The 21,277-nt window shown below is 58.2% G+C and overlaps 3 protein-coding genes across 5 annotated transcripts; 1 reads left to right on the plus strand and 2 right to left on the minus strand.

Moving 5' to 3' along the window:
- Positions 1–102: 102 nt before the first annotated feature.
- LOC118022641 (cytochrome P450 2F2-like) lies at positions 103–2,561 on the plus strand. The gene is given in 5 exon segments (XM_035023303.1): positions 103–468; positions 715–875; positions 1,087–1,269; positions 1,350–1,485; positions 1,580–2,561. Coding segments are annotated over 5 exon segments (903 nt in total). The 5' UTR covers positions 103–269; the 3' UTR covers positions 1,804–2,561.
- Positions 2,465–11,189, minus strand: EGLN2 (egl-9 family hypoxia inducible factor 2). 2 transcript variants are annotated; one of them, XM_035023300.1, is made up of 6 exons: positions 11,102–11,189; positions 9,021–10,093; positions 4,190–4,309; positions 3,664–3,800; positions 3,380–3,447; positions 2,473–3,118 (listed from the first exon to the last, which is right to left on the minus strand). In XM_035023300.1, exons 2-6 carry the CDS (start codon positions 9,855–9,857, stop codon positions 3,063–3,065), a joined length of 1,218 nt encoding a protein of 405 aa, XP_034879191.1. In that variant the 5' UTR covers positions 9,858–10,093; positions 11,102–11,189; the 3' UTR covers positions 2,473–3,062. The 2 variants fall into 2 exon arrangements, with proteins under 2 accessions (XP_034879190.1, XP_034879191.1); XM_035023299.1 differs by lacking the exon at positions 3,380–3,447 and having other exon boundaries at positions 2,465–3,118.
- Positions 11,190–12,699: 1,510 nt separating this feature from the next.
- On the minus strand, positions 12,700–21,244 carry RAB4B (RAB4B, member RAS oncogene family). 2 transcript variants are annotated; one of them, XM_035023305.1, is made up of 8 exons: positions 21,094–21,244; positions 19,833–19,913; positions 19,500–19,614; positions 18,029–18,091; positions 17,787–17,941; positions 16,632–16,727; positions 16,393–16,527; positions 12,700–13,071 (listed from the first exon to the last, which is right to left on the minus strand). In XM_035023305.1, the coding sequence occupies exons 1-7, from the start codon at positions 21,107–21,109 to the stop codon at positions 16,412–16,414; spliced, it is 642 nt and encodes a 213-aa protein (XP_034879196.1). In that variant the 5' UTR covers positions 21,110–21,244; the 3' UTR covers positions 12,700–13,071; positions 16,393–16,411. The 2 variants fall into 2 exon arrangements, with proteins under 2 accessions (XP_034879196.1, XP_034879195.1); XM_035023304.1 differs by lacking the exon at positions 21,094–21,244 and having other exon boundaries at positions 19,833–20,312.
- Between the last annotated feature and the right edge of the window lie 33 nt (positions 21,245–21,277).

The raw sequence follows: 21,277 nt of genomic DNA on the forward strand, positions 1-21,277 counted from the left end.
GGCAAACAGCGAGACGGTGGGGCGGAGCTAAGGTGTAGGAGCCGAATGGGTGGGGGGGAGGTGGGCGCTGGTTTCTGCTGCAGCCACTAGAAGAGACGAGCCCAAGAGTCAAAGCCAAAGGTAGCAAGCACTGGTGGGGGATCGAGAGCAGCAGTGGTGGGGCCAAGGTGCGGACAAGGCCGAGAAGGCTGGGTGGCAACCAAGAGGTCTGAAAGCAGCAGAATTGAAGGGTTGCGAGGAAGCCGGCTCCAACGCTGGACGCTTCCACGATGGGGCGTGGCCAATCCCCGGCCCGCCCCTTCCGTGCCCCACCCCCAGGCATCGTGTTTTCGAACGGGCGGCGCTGGGGGACGCTGCGCAATTTTGCGCTGGGAGCACTAAAGGAGTTCGGACTGGCAACGCGGACCATAGAGGAGCGCATCCTGGAGGAAGCGGCTTGTCTGCTCGGCGAATTTCAAGGCACCATTGGTGCGGCCTGGTGGGGATGTGGCCAATGATCAAGAAGGGGTAGGGTGGGGTGTCTGGCTAGCTCAGTCGGTAGAGCAAGCGACTCTCCGTCAGGGTTGTAGGTTCCAGCCCCAGGTTTGGTGTAGCGATTACTTAAAAATAAAATATTTAAAAAGCAAGGCGGGGGACGCGGGAAGACATTTGTCGTGGAACGAAGTCAGTAAGCGGAGCCACAGCGAAAAGACCCTGTCCTGTTCCGACTCCCAGGAACGCCATTCGACCCCCGGCGGCTACTAGATGATGCTGTGTCTAACGTTATCTGTTCAGTGGTCTTCGGGAACCGCTATGGCTATGAGGACCCGGAGTTCCTGAGGCTCCTGGACCTCTTCCATGACAACTTCCGCATTATGAGTTCCAGATGGGGCGAGGTGAGAGGGCCAGCCTCAGACCCTCCCTCCTGTGTCTAACCTACGCCAAACCCGGAGTACATAGACCTACCGACCTTGGATCATTAGGTCAAGTCTTAGAATCTTGGAAGGGGAGAGTTCTAGAACTTAGAACATCAAAGTCCTGGTGCAATCTCCCCACAGGGGAACTAGTGGACTTGTTCGAGGTCTTGTTGCGGTCTTGTCGCCCTAGATGTACAACATTTTCCCCTCCTTCCTTGACTGGCTCCCGGGCCCGCACCACCGAATCTTTCAAAACTTCACGGAGCTTCGGGTCTTTATCTCTGAGCAAATCCAGCGGCACTAGCAGACGCGGCGGCCTGGGGAGCCCCGTGATTTCATCGATTGGTTCCTGGATCAGATGGATAAGGTGCAGGCCCCTGCGACCATAGAACTCTCCCCTTGCCGCCCACCAGGAGGTGCCAGGCACGCCGCAGCACCCATCTCTGTCCACAGAAAGACCCAGAGAGCCATTTCCAGGAGGAGACATTGGTGATGACGACGCATAACCTTTTCTTCGGCGGCACCGAGACCACGAGCACCACTCTGCGCTATGGGCTCCTCATTCTGCTTAAGTACCCAGAGGTGGCAGGTCCGGGAGCTGGAAAGCCTGGGGTGTGGGGGCTAGGGTTTGGGGATGGCTGGCAGCCAGGGCGTGCGCAGCTCACATCCTCTGCCCACACCAGCCAAAGTGCGGGCCGAGCTGGATGCTGTGGTAGGGCGGATGTGCACCCCAAGGCTGGAGGACCGGGAGCACCTGCCCTACACGAACGCCGTGCTGCACGAGATCCAGCGCTGCATCAGCGTGCTGCCACGTGCCCTCACCCATGACGCCCACCTGCGCGGCTACTTTCCGCCCAAGGTGCCCACCAAGCGTGGGGATTCTGTGCGGGCCTGGGAGCACCTATAACTGAAACCATCAGCCCTGAGCATGTGCCCTGGGATCAGGAAAGAAGGCCCACCTTCCCACTGGCTTTTAAATGGGGTCTTGGATGACTAAGCAAGTGCACAGGATAACCCCTGTGCACCCCACCCCCCAGGGCACCTTTGTGATTCCTCTGCTCGTGTCTTCACACCGGGACCCCACCCGGTTCAAAGACCCAGACTGCTTCAACCCCACCAAGTTCCTGGACGACAAGGGCAAGTTCCAGAGCAACGATGCCTTCATGCCCTTTGCCCCAGGTCTGGGCCAGGAAGGGAGGAGACGAGGCTGGGCAGGCCCCGGGGGTGCATGGTTCCCACCCTGCATCCCTGTCTCCTCAGGAAAACGGGTGTGCCTGGACGCAGGCCTGGCGCGATCTGAGATCTTCCTCTTCTTCACCGCCATCCTGCAGCGGTTCTGCCTGCTCCCTGTGGGGAGCCCCACCAACATCGACCTCACCCTGCAATGCACTGGCCTGGGCAACATCCCCCCCAGCCTTCCAGCTCCGCCTGGTGGCCCGCTGTGGTCGGGCTCAGCTGCCCTCTGCTCACCGGCTCCCGGACCTCCTTTCCCCCTTTGGTCAATAAAGGCCCCAAACTGCAGATGGACAGGTCTCCTTACCAATAAGAGGGAGCGAGAGAATCAGACGTTTGCAGCTCTGAGGTAAACTTTTATTTCTTTCTTGGCTGACAGGACTCTTCACACCCATGCTCCTCCCAGCACCTTTTCTCCTGCCCACGCAGGGGCAGCCTAGTCCAGAAGGTGCCGTGGCCATAGGGGTTGGGGGGTCACTTCACATTCCAGGCTGGAGGAGTGGGGGGCTTGGGGATACTGTCCCCCCCACGAACCTCTGCCAGCAAGAGGCCATGACATCCCCAACCCCCGATCCCGCAGCCTGGTGGGAGGTGGCAATGGCTCCTTCCAGCTCTCCCCGTCTGAGAGGAGCACAACCGGACAGGGCAAGCCACCGGGCCCCAGTGCCAGTGATGGTGGCTCCCGACACCGGCCCCTGCCCAGGTCACAGCCCCAGCCCCCATCACAGGCCAGCAGAGGTCTCTCCTCCCTGGTCCTCAGCGTCAGACGGAGCTCTCCACACCAGGCAGGCTGGAGGCAAAGCCGGAAGCAGCGGTGGTGGCAGCGAAGGAGCAGGCACCGAGACTGGCAGGGGGCTGGGCCAGCAGCACAGGGCCAAAGGCTCTCCCCAAGACAGGGCAGGCTGTCTGTCCATGCAGCTCTGGGGCTGGCCACTAGGTGGGCGTAGTCGGCTGTGACACAGGTACTTGGACACCTTTCTGTCCGGACGCTAGGGGGGAGGCGAGAGGAGACAGGGGGTCACCAGGGAAGGGACGCAGAGGCCAAGAAGAATGTGGGAAGATGGAGGAGAGGCCCGCATGCTGGGGGTGCCCGAGAGAGGGCTGCCTAGGGAAAATGGGCAGAGAGGAGAAAAAAAGAGCTGCAAACTTTAGGAAGAGACTGACGAGGTGGCTAAGGGGACTTGAGGCCTTGTGAGGTACATGGAACAGGAAGGGCTTGAGGGACGGGATGCCACTGGGGAAGCAGGTACCTAGTTGATACTTGTCTTTGGCTGCTGCCCGCTCCTTAGCATCAAAATACCAGACGGTGATGGCGTACCTGGGGACCAGAGCAGCCCCGAAGGGCAGTGAGCATGACTCTCCTTCAATCCCAGCCACCACATCCACAATGACACTGCAGTCCACCCTTCTGGGCCTGGTTCTGTTCCACCTGGGCCCGTCAGTGCTTCACTTCCTAGCCACTCCTGGGGTCTGACAGGACTTCGTCGGCACAGAGCGGGACGCCTGAGCACACCCCCACAAGTATCGATCATACCTGGTGGCATAGGCTGGTTTCACCTCGTGGGGGTTCCGCCGATCAGACCAGAAAATGAGCAACCGATCAAAGAGGGGCTCAATGTTGGCAACCACAGGCCGGCCCTCAGGGAAGATCTGCAGCAGGCCGCCATGCACCTAGGGGCAGGCCAGAGGATGAGGCAGGAGGCTGGCGGGTCCAGCCTGGAGCCTCTGCCTTGCACCGCCCTGGGCTCTGGATGTGGCAACCGCACACATCCCCCCCTCCCACCACTCAGGCTCTCAGAGTGAGTGACAGCCCAGAGTCTGCGTCACCATGGAGCCAGGCAGGAAGCTACTAAAGACAGGAAATGGGAAAGGGTGGTGCTGCCACCACCCGGTCAGCTGGAGACAAGGAGGTGCCATTTCCCAGGAAGAGCCAGCCAGCAGGCCGACACTGCACTGCCCCGCCGTGGAGAATGCCAGAAGCTGAGCTGGGAGCGCAAAATGGAGTTGATGCAGCCGCCTCACCCTCACTCCCGCCCCCACCCTGACCCCCCAAGCCCTACCTTGACATCCCAGTTCTGATTCAGGTAATAGATGCAGGTGATGCAGCGCCCATCGCCATGGGGATTGTCGACATGCCTCACGTACCCCAGCCCGTTGCCTGGGTAACACGCCACCATGGCCTGGCAGAAACAGATGGGAGTGGGCTTACGGGGCGAGGCAGAGATACTCGGGGAAGCAACCGTTACCTCCTCTTTCTCACCCTTCCCGGCCCCTCGTCTCTCCCCAGACTCTTCCCAAGGGCTCCAGCCCCCAGACTTACTTCTTGGTCAGCCAAGCCACAGCTCTTGGGCCTCCAGAGCCCACTCCCCACACACACGTGCCCAAAGCCGGGCACCCAGACGGGGCTCGATGAGTAACTGAGGATCTTGTTTTTTAAAGATAACCTGACCCTACCCCCCACCAGACCTTTCAGAATAAAACCAATTTACATGTTTTCTGGTATGGAGGGATGTGGCCTCACAGCCCTGCACCAGGGGTTCCTGACCTTGGCTTCAGCATGGAATCACCTGGGATGCTGATGCCCAGGCCCATCTCAGAGGTTCGGAAATACTTGGTCTAAGGTGGAGCCTGGAATATTGAAAGGTTCCCCAAATAATTCTAATGTACAGCAATCTTGAGAACTGCTGCCCTTGACTACAAAGAATCTGCACTAAATAAATGTATTTCCTACACATATAAACAAGTACCAAAACCCTGAGTGTGACCAGAACCTGAGCTCTAACCCCCACTCCAAGGATAAACTGCTGGGTAGCCCCTGACAATTCCATCACAGCCTTATCCGTTAAACAGACTAATAAACACCTCCTTTGTTTACAGACCTGGACATTCCTGACCCCCACAGACCCTGGCTTGTGTGTACAGGTCTAGCCACAGGGTTCTGACCTCTCCCAGGTGGCTGCCATCCCGAGGCCTCGGCCCCAGCTGCTCCGGCCTGTTTCCCATCAGGGAGCTGACAGAAAAGCGGATGTGGAGCGAGGGAAAGGGCCCCAGCGTTCCTTCAGACCGAACTCCCAGGTTCAAGGCCCAGTGCTGCCACACCAGCTGTAATATCAGGCGGGACACTTCGTTTCCTGTCTCAGGTTCCTCATCCGTGAAATGGAGCTGATAAACTACTTCACGGGCAGTTGTGGGAATCGAGTCAGACAAATGTTCGGGAAAGCACCAAGCAGAGTGCCTGCCACGTGATGGAAAGCCAAAGCACAGGCTGAAATGACATTAAAAAAAAAAAAAGTCCCTGTCCTACCCTTTGCCCAAAGCCACTTGGGAGGGCTGCATAAGGCTAACGGAGTACTGGTGTGCAGACCCTCCAGCTCCTTGGACCATCTGTCTTGACACCCTGAGCCATGCTCATTCCGGACCAGAGACCGCCGCCGGCTGCTCCCCACTCGCGCTCAGCTACGCCTGTGGGCCACAGCCCCGAGAAACAGCCCTAGGATAAACATTCCTGATCAAAAAGATGGCCAGGAGGCTGGCCTAGCACTCCCGGGGAGCCCAGGTCAACTCAATCCTCAGCCTTCTTCCAACACGTTACTCCCGGGGCTCACCCGGCACGAGCAGTCCACAGCCCTGCACTAAACGTGCGCGTACCCGAAGACCACAGCATGCGCCCTGGGATGGAGGCCAGGAGGGCTGCAGCCGGTTGAGACCACCCAGCAGTGGAGAGCCAGGCTTCTCTCTGGCGGCACCGGGGCAAGACCTTGGCCCCCACATCCCCGGGGTTCAGGACAATCTCTGCGCTGCTCACTCCCTGCAAATGGGTCAGTGCTCTGAGCAACCACTTCACTGGGAGAAAAGAACGTGGCTAAGCCCAGGTGGCCTGCAATCAGTGAATCACTGATGAAGGACCGGCAAGCCCTCCCCAGATAGAATCCAAGCAAAGATTTTGCTGGTTCTGCACAAGGATGGGGTGGGGAGAGGGGTCCAGGGCTGCAGCCTCTTTCCCACAATCCATCTCCACACAGCAGCCAGAAACCCTTTCCTCCAGCTCATCACTCAAATCCCTCAAGACCCCCATCACATGCCGAGAAAATGCAAAACATCAATTTCCTATTTTCACAGCCTCAGCCTCCAAGGCCACCAATATCAACTACTGCCTTCACTCTGCTCCAGCCCCTCAGGCCTCCTAACTGCTCTCTGACCAGGCCAAGCTCATCCACAGAGCCTCTGCCCCTGCCTGGAAAATTATTTGGGGAACACACATCTCAGATCAAAGGGCACCTGAATACTCCGGCTGAAGGCTGATTTTCCATCCACCCCTCTAGATGTGAGATCAGTCCAGGTACTTGTTTACCTAGTACTGGCCCAACGGGCAGTCCCGGGGAAGCCCCTGGGGCCAGGCGTGTGTCCCTAGAGCCCAGGCAGTAGCTGCTTACAGAAAGCACTCCTCTGGGTCTCAGGGACTCCACTGCGTCCTGCCCCGCACACCCTCACACAGGGTCTCCCACCATGCAGGCAGGGGCAGCACCTGTATTCTGGAGTGGAAGGGGAGTTGTGCATGAAGCCTAGGCACAGAAAGAGGCCCTTTAAACTTCCACCAATCCCCCCCCATACACACCTTGGTGGAGGGGGGGCATCCTCTGGCCCCAGAGAAGTACCTACTTCCTGCCCCCACAAGGGAAAGGGACAACAAGCAGAAGGACATGAAAGCCTGCTCCTCACCCTCCCATCTCAGGGAAGGGGCAGCTAGTATCAGAGCCAGGAGACTAAAGAATTAAAGGCTATTGTGACAATGTGCCAAAAGCCCCAACACCCACACCCACACCCACACCACACACACACACACACACACACACACGTCAGAAACTGGGGACTGAGCCAATGATAGCAGGCCCCACCTCCACGCTGCTCTTAAAGGGGCAACCAAGCCAGCCAGGCCCTCCCTGTGGTCCCCTATGGTTGTCCTTGATGCCAGTGGGAGTCAACTCTCTCCCACCTGCAGGTCAGCTGAGCAGAGGGATTAGAGACAGCTGGGAGAATAGAACATAGGAGCTCCATTCAGGAACGACCAACAGGCAGGTTGTTGCGGGCCCTAGCCACACTGGTGATCTGTGCCCCCCCACCGTGGAACCCCACACTCTTATTTCAGAGCCTGGGGAGGGAGTCCAGAGGTTGCACGTTGTAGGTGGGGAAGCCTGGAGTGGGCATCTCACCGGAGTGGGCATCTCACCGGAGCGGGGGGGTGGGGTGGGGGGAGTGTGAGAGGAACTCCAGTGACTGGGTCGGCTCCCCCCGCCCTGCTCAGTCTAGCCAGGTTTGTTCTTATCCTCCCAGGACAAGAGAACTCACCCGGAGCTAAAATAGTCCCAACGCCCCCGCAGCCCCCAATCTTAGCCGGGGCCCTAGCCCCAACCACATCCAAGGCACCAAAGGGGAAAGATCTGCTCACTCTACTTTGCCCTCCCCTCCTAAAACTGCCAAAGACTAGCTGGGGACTTAGCTGATTTTCCTATCCTGTGGATAAGCAAACTGAGGCTAAGGAAAGTGTGCTGCCCTGGGCCATTCAGTTCTCACGGTCTCCCCTCAACCTCCCTCCTGCGAGGATGGGTGACCTGGGGTGAAGATGCTGAGCACCTTGTGGCCAGGAGACTCATCTCTCATCTCTCCTGCCTGCACAGGAGCAGAGCCCAGGGAAGGGCCTCCTCTGGCTCTCCAGCTATCAAGTAACGGGAGGGAGGGGGAAGTAGGACAAGTCCGAGCTGGGTGGAGAGGATGCTGGCCTCGGCCCGAGGGAGCCTGGGTCCCTGAGCCAGCTCCAGCTGGAGACAGAAGCTGCACAGAGGCAGAACCCAAGATGGGATCAGAGGGAGGAGGGAGGAGACATTAGGAGCACGGCCTCATGCCCGCAGGGAAGCAAACAGCCCTGCCATCAGCCAGGCGTCACTGGCGTGCAGTAGGCACTCCCTACGGGGCCTTGGCCAAATGACACTAGGCTTGGACTCAAAGCCAGAGCTCTCTCACCCCTCTATGAAGAAAATTATTGTGTCAGAAAGCCAGAAAGGCCCAAAAGACCACTGTCTTGTGCAGAGCTCCTGACCCTAGGTTCTCAAATGGGCAGCTGGAGGCTCAGGAGGCGCTGATGACTGCCCATGAGCTAGACAAATGAGCATTTTTCTTAAAAGAGGGTCTGTGGCTTCAGCGTTCTCAAAAAAGCCCAGGTTCCAAAAAAAAAAAAAAAAAATTAATATATATATACATAAACTACTGTAGAACAAGAAAACGGTACCAAGACAAGACACAGAACAGAGAATCAAGGGAACAGATCAGAACGGACAAGAATACAGTGATGGACAGAAAGGATACAGGACAGGCATTAGCATGGGGAAGCACAATGAAGATGAAGGATAGGATCCCCCTCCCGCAAGGCCAGCACCCAGGCACCCAGGAAGCTGTCCCGGCCCCACATGCCACAGTGTGGCACAGGGGGTACAACGCAGTCCAGCGCCAAGCACAGCGGGCAGCACCTCCTCGCTCAGCCTGGCACGGGCCTCACCACTGCCACCCTCCCCACTCTGCCTTCTGGTTCTCCTGCCTGGGAGACAGAAGGGACAGACCAGAGGACAGGCCAGAGGCAGGCGACTGAAACGACAGACGAGACAGGGATGGATGAAAAGAGAGGCGAATGGGGAAAGAGAAAGTGCACAGACCCCCAAAGTCCCCACAGGGAGGGAGAGCCCCAATCAAACTCCAGCACCAACACTCACTCCACTGGAGCTGCCCAAGTCCTTTAGTGACCCCACAAGCCTATCTCCAAGGGCGCCGATACTCAGAACACCAGGTGCCCACCAAGCAGGTGCTGGGGGCCCCCTCCACACAAGGCCCTCACAGCCTTACCTTGGTGCGCCCGTTGATGACGTAGCCACCCAGGCGCCCAGCGCAGTGGCGGATCACAGCGTCCACGTGGGCCATGAGGACCCCGATGCTTCGGCAGCCCGGCTCATGGCCTTCCACCCAGGCAATCTGGTCCCCGCGAATGCTGCGCGGCGGGATAGCCCGCTGGCTCACCAGCTGCCCGTCACGCAGGCGCCCGCTCCGCTTCAGGGCCTCCACCTCGGCCAGCACGCAGCCACCCAGCGCCGCCCCCAGGAAGCTGTCCTTGACACAGATGCCGTAGTACCGCATGCAGGGCACGATATAGTCCAGGGCCAGGCGCTCAGGCGCGGCGGGCAGCACCTCCTCCCTCGGCCCCGCACTGGCCTCGCCATTGCCACTGCTGCAGCCCATGCTGCCCTCCCCTTCAGCCTCTGCCTCCTGGTTCTCCTGCCTGGCCCAGGACCGCTTGCTGGGTGCTGGGGCGTCCCCACCATCCTCTGCCCACTTCCGTTTGGGGGCCTCAGGCCGGGCGCCCTGGGCCGCCAGTCGCTGGCACCCCTTGGTGACCAGTGCTGCAGCGCCCTCACTCTGCAGTGGGCGCAGCTCACCACCATCCTGCCCGCCGAAGCCCTCCCGAAGGGGGCTGGCTATCGTGGAGGTGGCTGTGGCCCTGGGGGTCCCACTCCCCGCCGAGGCCTCACCAGGCGCTCCCGGGCGGTGGTAGGAGGGTAGCAGGGGACAGGGCAGGTAACTCTCCACCCCCATCCTGGCCCGACCAGGCTCCAAGGGCTCCGACACAGAACCCGGCAACTGAGGAAGAGCCTGACTCAGGGGCTGCGGCTGGCACGGGCTGTCCATGGCAGCAGCGTCTTCATCCCCCGGGCATGGAGGGCACGGCCCGGGCCCATGGTGCCACCCTCCTCCGCCTCCGCCTCCTCCACTTGATGCAGCCGGGGGCCGGGGCGGCTGAGCCTGGCGTAGGGCAGGGTGAGGCAGGGCAGGCAGCAGAGGCTCTTCTCACGCCCTGGGGGTGCTCGCTGGTCCCCAAGTCCTCTGCCGCCCCTAGGGGCTTGGGAAAGGACCCGTCAGGGTGGCTGAAGGGGGAGAGAGGAAAAAAAGGAATGTGAGAAGAGCTAGAGGCACTCGGAGTGGGATAGAGGTGAGGGGTGGCAGGGGCAGTGAGGAAGTCAGATTTGGCTACACGGTCCCCCCAAATCTGAGGTCACACTGGGGAGAAGACCATGGGAATTTGGGGAGGGGGACAAGGAGAGAGGAGGCAGTGAGGGAGGCAGCCGGAGGAGCGAGGCTGGGGAGATGACCCAAAGACACAGGACTGCGGTGGGGGCTGTGGGAGAGCATCCTCAGACACAGCAAACAGAAAGGACGGAGAGGACCTCAAGTAGAAAAGGAATGCTAGAGCAGTGGGGAGCGGGAGATCTGCCTGGGGATTCCAGAGACACACGGCTGGAACGGGGTGCTCCACAGAGCAAACCGGGGAGCCCAGAGACAAAGAGAATGGGGGGCCCAGAGACGGAAAAGCCGACCGGGAAGAAGCTGGGAGGGCGGGCCTGAGACAGCCGGACAGAACGGGGCGGAGGGGTCAACCTAAGCCCAACGGGAGGAAGCCCGCCGGCGGCTGACACACACCCAGACGGAAGGGAGGGCCTAAGACAGACAGACAGACGGAAGGCAGCCGCGGGAGGAGGGTCCACGGCAACGGGGGAAAGGGCGGGGGAGGGCGCACGCACTCGGGGACAGGACGGGAGAAGGCGGCTCCTCCCAAGCCCCTTCGGCGCGGGCCTCCCCGCTCGGGGCGCTGTAGGCGACGGAAGCCGGGCCTAGGGACCGCTCGGACCACGAACCCCCTCCCTCTCCCCACCCGCCGGCGCGCGCTCCCCCACCCCAACCCCCCAACGGCCGGCACTCAACGTGCCCGGCGCGTTCCCTCCCCCACGCCCTACCCCCACCCTTCCCTCCCCGGGGTCGCCGCGCTCCGCCACGCCGGGCCGGCGCGCGCCCCCACACCCCGCCCGGCTTGCGCCGGCGCCCGAGCTCGAGCGCCTTCTTCGCCCCGTTCTCTTCCCTCCCCGAGCTCTCCTCACCGAGCTTTTTCCTCCGGCCCCGGCGCCGTCGTTTGTGCCAGCCGCCCAGCGCCGCACAGCGCGCCATACCCCGCCCCCACCTCCCGCGACGCTCCGCCCCCGCCTCGCCCGGTGGGCACGTGACCGCGCCCCCGGAGGAGACGGTGCTTGCGCAGGCGCGAGCCGCGCGGGGCGGAGCAAGGAAGTTCAGAACACCCCCCCCCCCCGCAAGATAGGGGAAATGGGTCGGTCGCCAACAGGAGGCTCATTTGCATACTGCACTCCGCCCCTTATGGGAGAAAGGCTGTTAGAAAGGGCAGGATCAGGGAAGGGCGGGGAGAGTTCCGCGGTTAGGCCAAGCAGCGTGGGAGTGGCATACAAATACGTCTATTTGCATAGGCCGGCCCACCCCTCAGAGTCCCGACCGCCGGAGAATGACGCTCAGCGGGGCGGGAGAGTGGCATGCAAATGATGTTATTTACATGGACAGCCCCTCCTTCTCGCAGCCCCAAAATAGGGCTGCGATAGAGAAATGTCTGCGCAGTTAGTTGAGAAATGTATGTAAATGCGCACATTAGTTAAGTAAGTTACTTAAGTACTTTCTGTAACGGAGGGAAAAAAGTGCGGAACATCCCTGAGAGAGGAAGATTAGACTGGAAGGGATGCCACAGTATGACCCGCTCCAACCTGCCCTTCCGGGACAATTGTGGGAACCCGAATAAAGCAACCTAGGAAAGCTACGCAGAGTCCGCAGAGAAGACATTTGTCTAACAGCCTCGGGTCTAAGAACAGTTTGGGCGACCCAGCCTGGAAGGACTATGGAGATGAGGTCATTTAAATGCCCCGCCCCCTCCACCACCGCCAGGGCGGCGGCGGGGGGGGGGTTGGGGGGCTCAGGCCTACCCTGTGGGTGGGCTACTGCTGACTTGGGGATGGCAGAGAAGTGGGAGTGTCCTGAGGGGGCTGCACCTGTCCCTGGCAGAGCACTTGCGAGTTTCGTCAGTTCACCACGACACAAAAGAGATACACACCGGTCTCAAGTATGCACAAGTCAGGGTTGCACAAAGGCCCACAAGGTCCTCAGGGCCATACTCAGGGTTCATGGTCACACGCAGCTGTATCAGAGGTGCCAAATTCACACAAGACACACACAGACCTCAGGGGCATAAACGCACAGTCACACACGCAACAATCAGACACTGCCTGGGACCTTCAAGCATCAAGGATGCATGGAGATCACACCTATAGGCCTGAATTTTCATTCCCTGGACTTGGTCCCAAACAACACCAGCCTCATGGGTACAATCACCAAGGACACAAAGTAGTCACGAGCAACAGCGTCACACACACCAGGACATATTCCTACAGATGCTGTCATACACACCGTCACAAGCACAGGACATCAGTGCTACACAGGTGGGCCCCCAGCATGCCTTGTCACAACACGGTGCGGTTACAGACTCCCTCCACAACACCACCTGAGTCATGGTGTCCCCCCACACCACAGCCAATCCAGAAACATGACCCCCACACACCATGACACGTGGTTCTTCTTCCATCAGGGACCTCTTCTGTCTCCCCTCCCTCCCAATCCCCCCAAAATAACAGAGGCCAAGACACAGGTGTAAACAATGCTTTATGGGGGTGGAGTGGGGACTGGACAGGCCTCCAGGCAATAAATAACACGTACTCGCAATGGCGGGGAGCTGGGGCCAAATGCCCTGGTCTCAGGCTTTGGGAACTCTTTGAGTATGGTTAGGGGTTCCGGGGGGACAGGGGTTAGCCAAGACAGAGGAAGCAGCAGCAGGTACGGATTCCCCCTTCCCCCGTGGCTCAGTCTTGCCCCTCAGCCAGGCCCCACCAGGCCAGGGAAGGGGGACAGGTGGCGGGGCAGCTTCTCTGGGGCTAGGACAGGTGAGGGGCTCGGCCTCCCAGGGCCTGGGTCTGGGCCCCAGCCAGAAGGGCAGGGCTGGTCCTGGAGAACGGGTGAGCTGAAAGAAAAGTGTGTGGTGAACTAAAGGGACCCTGGGTCTGCCTGGCTGGTGTCTCTGTCCCTTTTCTGGGTATCTTCCTGCCCTCCTATCTGTGTCTGTCTGTCCATACCTTTCTCTTTCTTCCAGAGTTTCTACATTGTCTGATTTTCTGTTTCTCGTCTGCAGGTAATTTGGGGCTGTCTCTGAGGGCCTTGCATCTCCCTGTTTGTCTCAGAGAGCTGATCCCTTAAGTCTGCAGAGGGATATCTTAGTATCTAAATTTCACGTCCCCACCTTGGTATCTCTGTGTCCCTCTATGCTCCTGGATTGCCCTGGCTCATTCCAGTGTTTTCCAAACTGAGGCAACACCTTCAGTTAGTGGTTGTTGCTTCAGCTACATATAGCATTACCTGGGAGCTTCTAGAAATCCGGAAATCACTTCAGAATCTCTGGGGTGAGGCCCAGGCATCAGACTCTGTTAAAGCTCTCCAGGTGATTTCAATGTGCAGCACTGCATTAGCGGGTTGGGAAATCAGTTGGGAAAATTGCCTTGGGCAATTTTTCAATGAAATAGAATAAAATAGAAAATATCAGAGGGGCATCATATGTAATAAGAGTATTGGTCCAGGGGCACTTGGGTGGCTCAGTTGTTACGCGTCTGCCTTCAGCTCAGGTCATGATCCCAGGGTCCTGGGATCGAGCCCCGCATCGGAGTCCCTGCTCGGCAGGAGGCGTGCTTCTCCCTCTCCCACTCCCCCTGCTTGTGTTCCCTCTCTCACTATGTCTCTCTCTGTCAAATAAATAAATAAAATAAAATAAAACTAAATTAAATTAAAAAGAGTATTGGTCCATAGGGACAGCAAGCAGACTGGTGGGTGTCAGAGGCTGGCGAGGGGGGGAGGGAATGGGGAGTGACTGCTTAATGAGTATGGGGTTTCCTTAGGGCAACGAAAATGTTTTGGAACATTTTCATGGCTAATGTACGCCATATGAATTTCACCTCAATAAAAAAAACAACAAAAACATAATATTAGTGCTAGGAAAATATGTTTCAGCTTTATGTGTGTGTAACTGTATCAGATTGAGACATATAAAATGTATTTTCTCCTGCAGAGTGCAGTCAACAACGTTTGAAAAAGCGCTCTTACTCCATTTGATTCACTGAGGGCAAACTCTGAAATGGATGCTATACTAAAGCCCTCAGGTGACGAATACATACCCATCCATTTCTACACAGCCCAGACTCTTTAAAATGGATAGTCAAAAGAAAAATAACAAACAGCCCTCATTTATCAAGTCTTAAAGTGTCAGGCCCTGTGCTAAGGACTTTACATGTATTGATGTAATTAATCTTCTCAACACCCAGAGGAGGTAGGTACTATTATTTTACAGGTGAGGAAACCAAGAACCCAGAGTGATTAAATAATTTGCCCAGAGTCACGCAGATAGGAAATGACAGAATCAGAGTTGAAACCCAGGCAGCCCGGCTCTGGAATCTCTGACCTGTCACCTCCTTCCCTTCTCAGATGGGGAAGACAAACGCAGCACTGATCAAGGGTTCAGAGCTGAATGCTTTAAAAAGTAGGGGGCAGCTGTGAAACCACCCGGCTAGAGGTAGGGACCCCATGTGGGAAGCTAATAAAGGTATCCTGCAGGAAGAATCATTTGGCAAAGATCAGATAATGAGGGGCAGTTGGCAGAAGAAAGGAGGTTGGAGGACAGGCACGTCCACTGAGGCACGGCAGATGCAGAGGCATGAAGGAAACAGGGCTGCCCAAAACACTCACCCTTGACTCCTCTCTCTCAAATGCCATATCCATTCATCAGGAAATCATGTTGGCTCTGCCTTCAAAGTATATCCAAGGTCTGAGCACTTTTCCCCACAGCCACCCTGGAGCCGCCAATGGCTAGAAGCAGGGGAGGGGGGCAGGGGCGTGAAGCACAGGGGAGAATTGGCAAGACATACACGCTCTCAAAGAGGTGGGGATGGGACCTCATCCTGTAGGACCTTGCAAGCCCAGCAAGGAGTGTGGACCAAGCATAGGGGAAGCAAGGCCTCCTGGAGGAGAGGGAGGAGGGAAGAGAGGGAAGGAACAGTGTTCCTGGCAGAGGGAACAGCATGAACAAAGACCCAGAGAAATGGGAGGAACTCCAGGGTGCCTGCAGCGGCCTGAGTGGTGGGGAGAGGTGTGAGTTGAGGCAGGTGAGGCTAACAAGGGCAAACACCAGGCTAGGAGCTTCGGCTCTGTCCCATGGACCCTGGGAGCCATGGGTGGTTTTAAACGGGGGAAGGACAGGATCAGATGTGTGCTTTAGAAAGACCCAGTGGCTACATCAAGAGGGGACAAGATTGGAGACAGAGACCAGGGAGGATACAAACCTAGCCACGTCTCAGTCCCTCTTCTGCCCGCCACCACCCTTCCATCCTGTCCACCACTGTCTCTCAGCCTGACTCTGCAGTAGTCTCTCACTGGTCTCTCAGCAACCACTCCTGCCCACCCCCTCCTCTCCTCTGTATGCAGCCAGAGGGATCCTGGGAACACCTGAATCAGGTCCTGTCCCTTCTCTGCTCAGAGCCCTCCCATGGCTCCCATCCAACCCACGGTATAACCCAGAACCTCCTATGGACAACAAGGCCCTATCCGATCTGCTTCCCCCCACCCCTGACCTCAACTCCTTCTCACCTCCCCCGCCTCCCAATGCACACACATACTCCACTCTAGCCACATTGGCCTCCATGGACTTCCTCATCCAGGCCAGGCATGCCCCTACCTCAGGGCCTTTGCACTGGCTGTTCTCTCTGCCTAGAACACTCATCCCCCAGGGACCCATATGATACCCCCCCCATTCCCTTCCTTAAGGTCTTTGCTCAACTGTCACCTTTTCAGTGAGGGTTTCCCTCAACATCGAAAATCTCCACTCCTCACCTCCCTACCCCCCGCTTTCCCTTTATTTTTCTCCATGGCTCTTATCTTCTTAACTACCACGTCATTTTCTCATGTGTCTTGTTTATTGCCTGTCTCCTCCCAAGAGCATGTTGGCTCCACGAGGGCAGGGACTGTTTGGCCCACTGCTTGAACAGGACCTGGCACACAGCGGACACTCGATAGATATTTGCTGAATTATGAACAGCTGGGTCAGAGATCCAGGGCCGTGAGCTGGTGGCAAGATGGAAAGGACATCCCCGAGGCCAGGACGATGGCTCCTTTCACTCGACTCTCTTTGCATCTTTCTCACTCTTTTCTCTCATCGCCTCTCCTTTTCTATGTCTCTGTCTCTGCTCCGTAGTCCCCCTTGCCAGGACCCCACCCCTGCCGTCCCCGGGCCCCAAGCTCCCACCTGGCTCTGCACACACGTCTCAGCAGCCACAGGGCTGAGGGGCCACGGCCTGGGCGCTCCGAGGCTGCCGCAGCTGGCGGAGGGAGGCGTCCCCGTACTGAATGCCTGAGCCCATCCTCTCAGGGTCGAGCTCGCCTGGGGGCAGGGGGCGGCAGGGGAGAGGTCAGGACTGGTCCCCTGGGGACCTCTGGGCCCTGCCTTCCGCTCCCGCTCCCACTCTGGGCAGTCAGGGGCCTCACCTGAGTCGATCTTGTTCAGGATGGTGCGGGCACACTTCAGGAAAGCCTCTTCCACGTTCTCACCCGTGAGGGCGCTAGTCTCCAGGAACATCAGCTCTGGGGGCAAGGCCTCGGTCAGTCCCCACCCGCCCCTTGACTCTGACCTGCCACCTCTCATTCTGCTCCTCAAGCCTTCCACCTCTGCCCTCACTCCAGGCCCTCGCCCAGGCTGCTGCCCTGCCACGGAGGGTCCCCCTCCCCAGGCGGTTCCCGCCTACACACCTCCTCCTCCAGAAAGTTCTCCCTGACCTGCCTGCACAGATCAGGTGCCCTCCCCGCCCCCTGGGCTTCCACAGCCCCCTGTGCTTCCCCTATCCCAGCCCTGACCTCTCGGGGCTGTCACTATTTGGAAAGGGTCCCTTCCCCACCCACTGGACTGTGAGCCCACGAGAGCTGGGCCCAGGGTGTCTTTAATGCTATGTCCCCAGCACCATCAAGGACAGGCCCAGGCCCACCACAGTCCACCCTTCAGCCACATGACAAGGCCTCACAGAAAGTAAGAGGCAGGACTCAAGCCCACATCTTTCGGATTGGCAAAACATCCTCCAAATCTGGAGGTTACCAACTGGTGGGACACGGACAAACCCTAAGCTAGTAGGTGTTTGGCCAACACGAAGTTTCCAAATGAGTTTATACTCACACACCTTTTGATGTGGCTGTCGGTCCTGTCCACGCCCCTAAGGCTAGTGCCTGCTAACTTGGGGTCTACCCTGTCCTATCTCCCTTATTCCCAAAATAGGCCTGTCCTCTCGGGCCATTGGAGTTTGCAACCTCCACATTACGCCAACAGCCTGCACTGGTGGAAAGCTTCTTAGCAGCCAACATTAATCAAGCATCCAGGCAGTCCAGAGGGCTCTCCAGTGCCCGACCCCCTTAACCAGCCCGCGCTACGCGAGGCAGAAACATTGTGATTCCCACTTCCCTGACAAGGAAACGGGACCAGAATGGTCACACAGCTCACAGGTGGCAACACTCGAATTTGAACCCAGACCCTCAATCTCCACATTCCCCTGCTAGGCACAGCCACAGACAGCCCTGAGGCCCACGGGCCACAGTGAACAGCCCCCGCCCCTCTGCTGAGGCCCCTCCCCCACTGGCCCACCACAGGGTCCTCACCATTCTCCTGGGCAAAGCGGGAGGCCTCCAGGAAGGTGACCTCACGCTCAGGGTCCAGGTCTTTCTTGTTGCCACAGAGGATGACCACGATGTTGGGGCTAGCCAGTGTGCGGGCGTCCGTCAGCCAGGCAGCCAGTGAGTTGTACGTCTCCCGGCTATGGAGAAGGGAGAGAGGAGGGAGGGAGGCAGGCCCAGGATAGGGGCCCCGCCCAGGCCCTGCCCCACCCTCTCGGTGCACCCACCTGGTGATGTCATACACCAGCAGGGCTCCAGCCGCCCCTCGGTAGTAACTCCGTGTCACCGACCTGTGGGGCCAGGGGGACCCAGTCACCCCCGACTGCCCTGAGATTGCCCCCCTCTGCGGAGAGAGACTGGTGGTTCGGAGGCCCCCCCTTTACTGCTGGCCCATCCCCCCAAAAGCTGTCGGCGGTCTGGTCTCACAATTTCCTTCTCTGCTGGTCTCTCTGTCTCCCTCAATCTCTGTCTCCCTTAGCTGTCTGTCTGCCTCTGTCAGAGTCTCCCTGTCTTGGACTCTCTGTGTGTCCTTGTCTTTCTGTATCTCTTCATTGGTCTGCGTCTTTCTGTCTCTCTCTCTTACGTGTGTGTCTCTCTCATTCCCTAGGTCTGTCTATCTGTCGCTCTGGCTCTGGTTCTCTCATCCTCACTCTTGATTCCTCACGCATTCGCTCCTTCCTCATTTCCTGCCATCTCCCCTTTGCCCAGTCCTGGTCAAGTGCTCTGATGACATCTGCTTGTCCCTCTCCTGCCATGTCTCGGGGAGGCCCCGTTCCCAGGGTGGCCGACAGCCTGCATCTCTGTGTCACCTGTCTGTTCCTCCTCGAACTCAGGCAATCATTCCACAAGCATTCACTGAACACGTACTGCAAACCCAGCACATGCCGCGTACCTTCGCCCTGTCTGTCTCGCTCACACAGCAGAGCAACACACCGATATTAACTTAGCAGCTACTATGTGCTGGCCCGGGCCCACACCTCTCCATGGACTCGACTTCCTCATGTCCCTCTTCTCGCTGTCTCTGTTTCTCAGACTCAGGGTTTCCACGCATCTACCACCTTGTCTGCAGCCATTTCCTGAAGACATACTGTGTGCTGAGCCCCACATGGTTCTCTCCCCTCCGCCACACACACCCATTTCTCCATCTCTCTGGCTCCGCCTGTCCCACCCTCCCGGTCTCTAGCTCTGACCTGTTTCTCTTTGTGTCTCTTTATCAACCTTCCCTTGCTCTTCTTCTCAGTCTCTGTCCTTCTTTGTCCCTTTCTGAGTGTATCTCTTTTCTAGTTTGCCTCTTTTTCAATCTCTCTCTTTCCACCTCTGTCGCCTGCCCCCATCCCAAACGCCTCTCCCCAGGCCCAAGTCTCCATCCCTCCACCCATATGGGTCGGTCTACTGCAGTCTTTCTAGGGTCCATGGGTCTCTCCCTTCATTATGCTTCTTTCTCGACCTCATTTTCCCTGGCTACCCCTGCTCTCTCTCCAGGACCCCTGCTCTCTCTGGCTATAGGCACCTGCACTCAGTCTCTGTCTCTCTCCCTCGGCCTTGCCTGCCCTCTCACTCGGCCTTGCCTGCCCTCTCACTGTCCCTGTGCTCCTGTCAGATCTCCAAGTGACTGCACACGGCTCTGTGACTCCGTCTTCCTCTCTTTTTCTCTCCCCTCGCCTCTGCCCCTCTCCCTTGGGAGCCCGGCCCACCTACCGAAACCGCTCCTGGCCAGCTGTGTCCCAAATCTGGAGCTTCACAGTCTTCCCACCCACGTTGACCACCCGAGATCCAAACTCCACGCCGATTGTGTGGTTGGAGTCCTGTTTGACTGGGAGTGGGAGGGAGAGAAGAGGCAGTGCAGGGGCTCAGAAGATTCCCTGTCCTCCCAGGCCTCCTCAGCCTGTACAAAACCATTCTCGTTGCTGGGGTGACTGAGGATCAAGGAGGATCTAGCAAAGGCGAGCGCCAGGCAGCCAGCCCTGCCCCTGCCCCCGCCATGCCCACGCCCACTGTTCAGTGCTCCCGGGACCACTCCCAGAAACTCACACTTATTCTCAATGAACTGATGAAGGAGACATGATTTGCCAGTTCCTGCACTGCCAATCACCAGGAATTTGAAGAGGAAGTCTGAGCAGATGGAGCCAAGATCAGGGAAACCCATATGGAGAGAATGATACAGGGCAAAACATGGAAACCAAGAGACCATCACAGTTACAAGGGGACAAACAGACACAGGCAGAAACAGAGCAACAGTAACAACAATAACAGACAATTCTTATACAGTGCTTACCACGTAACAGGCACAGTTCTAAAGTTCTTTACTACAGCAAGCTCACTTATTCCTCAGAAAAACTCTACGAGGGAGGTATACTAACAAGTATCCCCATCTTCCAGATGAGGAAACTGAGGCCAGAAAGGTTAACTGGCTTGCCCAAGATCCCATAGCTGGGCAGGGCTGGGATTCGAACCCAGGTCAGCTGGCTCCAGAGTTCAAAACCTTAGCTCTTACCTTGTTAAAGCCTCTTGAGAGCCATCTTACCGAGGACTACAGCCTTGCCCTTGCCCCTCATGACTTCACCTCCCACCACCCTGGCCTTCAGTCTACTTCCTGAAAATTGCAAGCTGGTTCCCACCTCAGGGTCTTTACACTTGTTCCCTCGGCTTTTCTCTACTTGTTGAAGGAATGTAGCTCCTTCTTACTCTTAAACTACTGCTGCTTCTACCGCACCCTGCCCTCCCACCTCCTCTTCATCCATCCATCCAGATTTTCCAATTCTCGGTCCCTCCGTCCCTCCCTCTACCCAAGGTACTGCCCCTGTTTTTAAGTTTAAGCCCCACCCCTTGCCACCAGTCCCTCCCACCACCTAATTCAAGGACAACTCAACCCCAACCCCACTGCAGACCTCTCAAGCCAGAGCAGTCCCGGGGTCCCACAGCATCCCCTCAGGGTTCTCCCAGCCCACCATCCTCAAGCCCTGCCATTCACAGAGTCAGCCCCACCCCATCCACTCAGGCTCCGCCCCGACACATTAAGACTCACCCTTTCCCTCCAGGCCTGCGCAGGTCCATCAAGGCTGGCTGCCTCAAATCCCGCCCCAGATCTATTTAACCCACACACCAGACCCTCAGGCTCCGCCCAAATCGATGGAGCTCAGCCTCGGACCCACTAAACCCCTCCCAGCATCCACTAGGCCCTGCCCCATGCCAGACCCCGCCCCCTGGCACCTAAGGCCCCGCCCCACTCCCCAAAGGCCGCATCCTCCCTGGGCCCAGACCCCAGACCCCGACTTCGGCCCACCACCCTCACCGTAGGTCTCGGCCATGACTCGGTCGCGGCCGCTTGGGGCCGCAATATGGCGCCGCGGCCGCGCCTGCTCCTCGGCTGGCAGCCACTCCACTCCGGCTGCAGCCCCGGCTCCTTCCTACTCCCGGGGCCGGCGCCGCCACTTCCGCCTCCACCCCCCTACGGCGCGACCCGCTAGGGCTGCGGG

The sequence above is a fragment of the Mirounga leonina genome, unplaced genomic scaffold (assembly GCF_011800145.1).
Source record: "Mirounga leonina isolate KUSES-001 unplaced genomic scaffold, KU_Mleo_1.0 Mir_177, whole genome shotgun sequence".
NCBI classification, from domain to species: Eukaryota; Metazoa; Chordata; class Mammalia; order Carnivora; family Phocidae; genus Mirounga; species Mirounga leonina.

What these genes read in the sequence shown, in the direction of transcription:
- EGLN2 (XM_035023299.1), bottom strand. Translation starts at nt 9,857, where the DNA reads ATGGACAGCCCGTGCCAGCCGCAGCCCCTGAGTCAGGCTCTTCCTCAG. An exon ending in ATCAGAACTGGGATGTCAAG is followed by an intron (nt 3,801 to 4,189) that starts GTAGGGCTTGGG and finishes GCCTGCCCCTAG; the next exon opens with GTGCATGGCGGCCTGCTGCA. An exon ending in AAACCAGCCTATGCCACCAG is followed by an intron (nt 3,119 to 3,663) that starts GTATGATCGATA and finishes CCTCCCCCCTAG; the next exon opens with CGTCCGGACAGAAAGGTGTC.
- RAB4B (XM_035023304.1), bottom strand. Translation starts at nt 19,992, where the DNA reads ATGGTCTCTTGGTTTCCATGTTTTGCCCTGTATCATTCTCTCCATATG. An exon ending in TCAGTTCATTGAGAATAAGT is followed by an intron (nt 19,615 to 19,832) that starts GTGAGTTTCTGG and finishes TCCCACTCCCAG; the next exon opens with TCAAACAGGACTCCAACCAC. An exon ending in CCTGAACAAGATCGACTCAG is followed by an intron (nt 16,528 to 16,631) that starts GTGAGGCCCCTG and finishes CCCTGCCCCCAG; the next exon opens with GCGAGCTCGACCCTGAGAGG.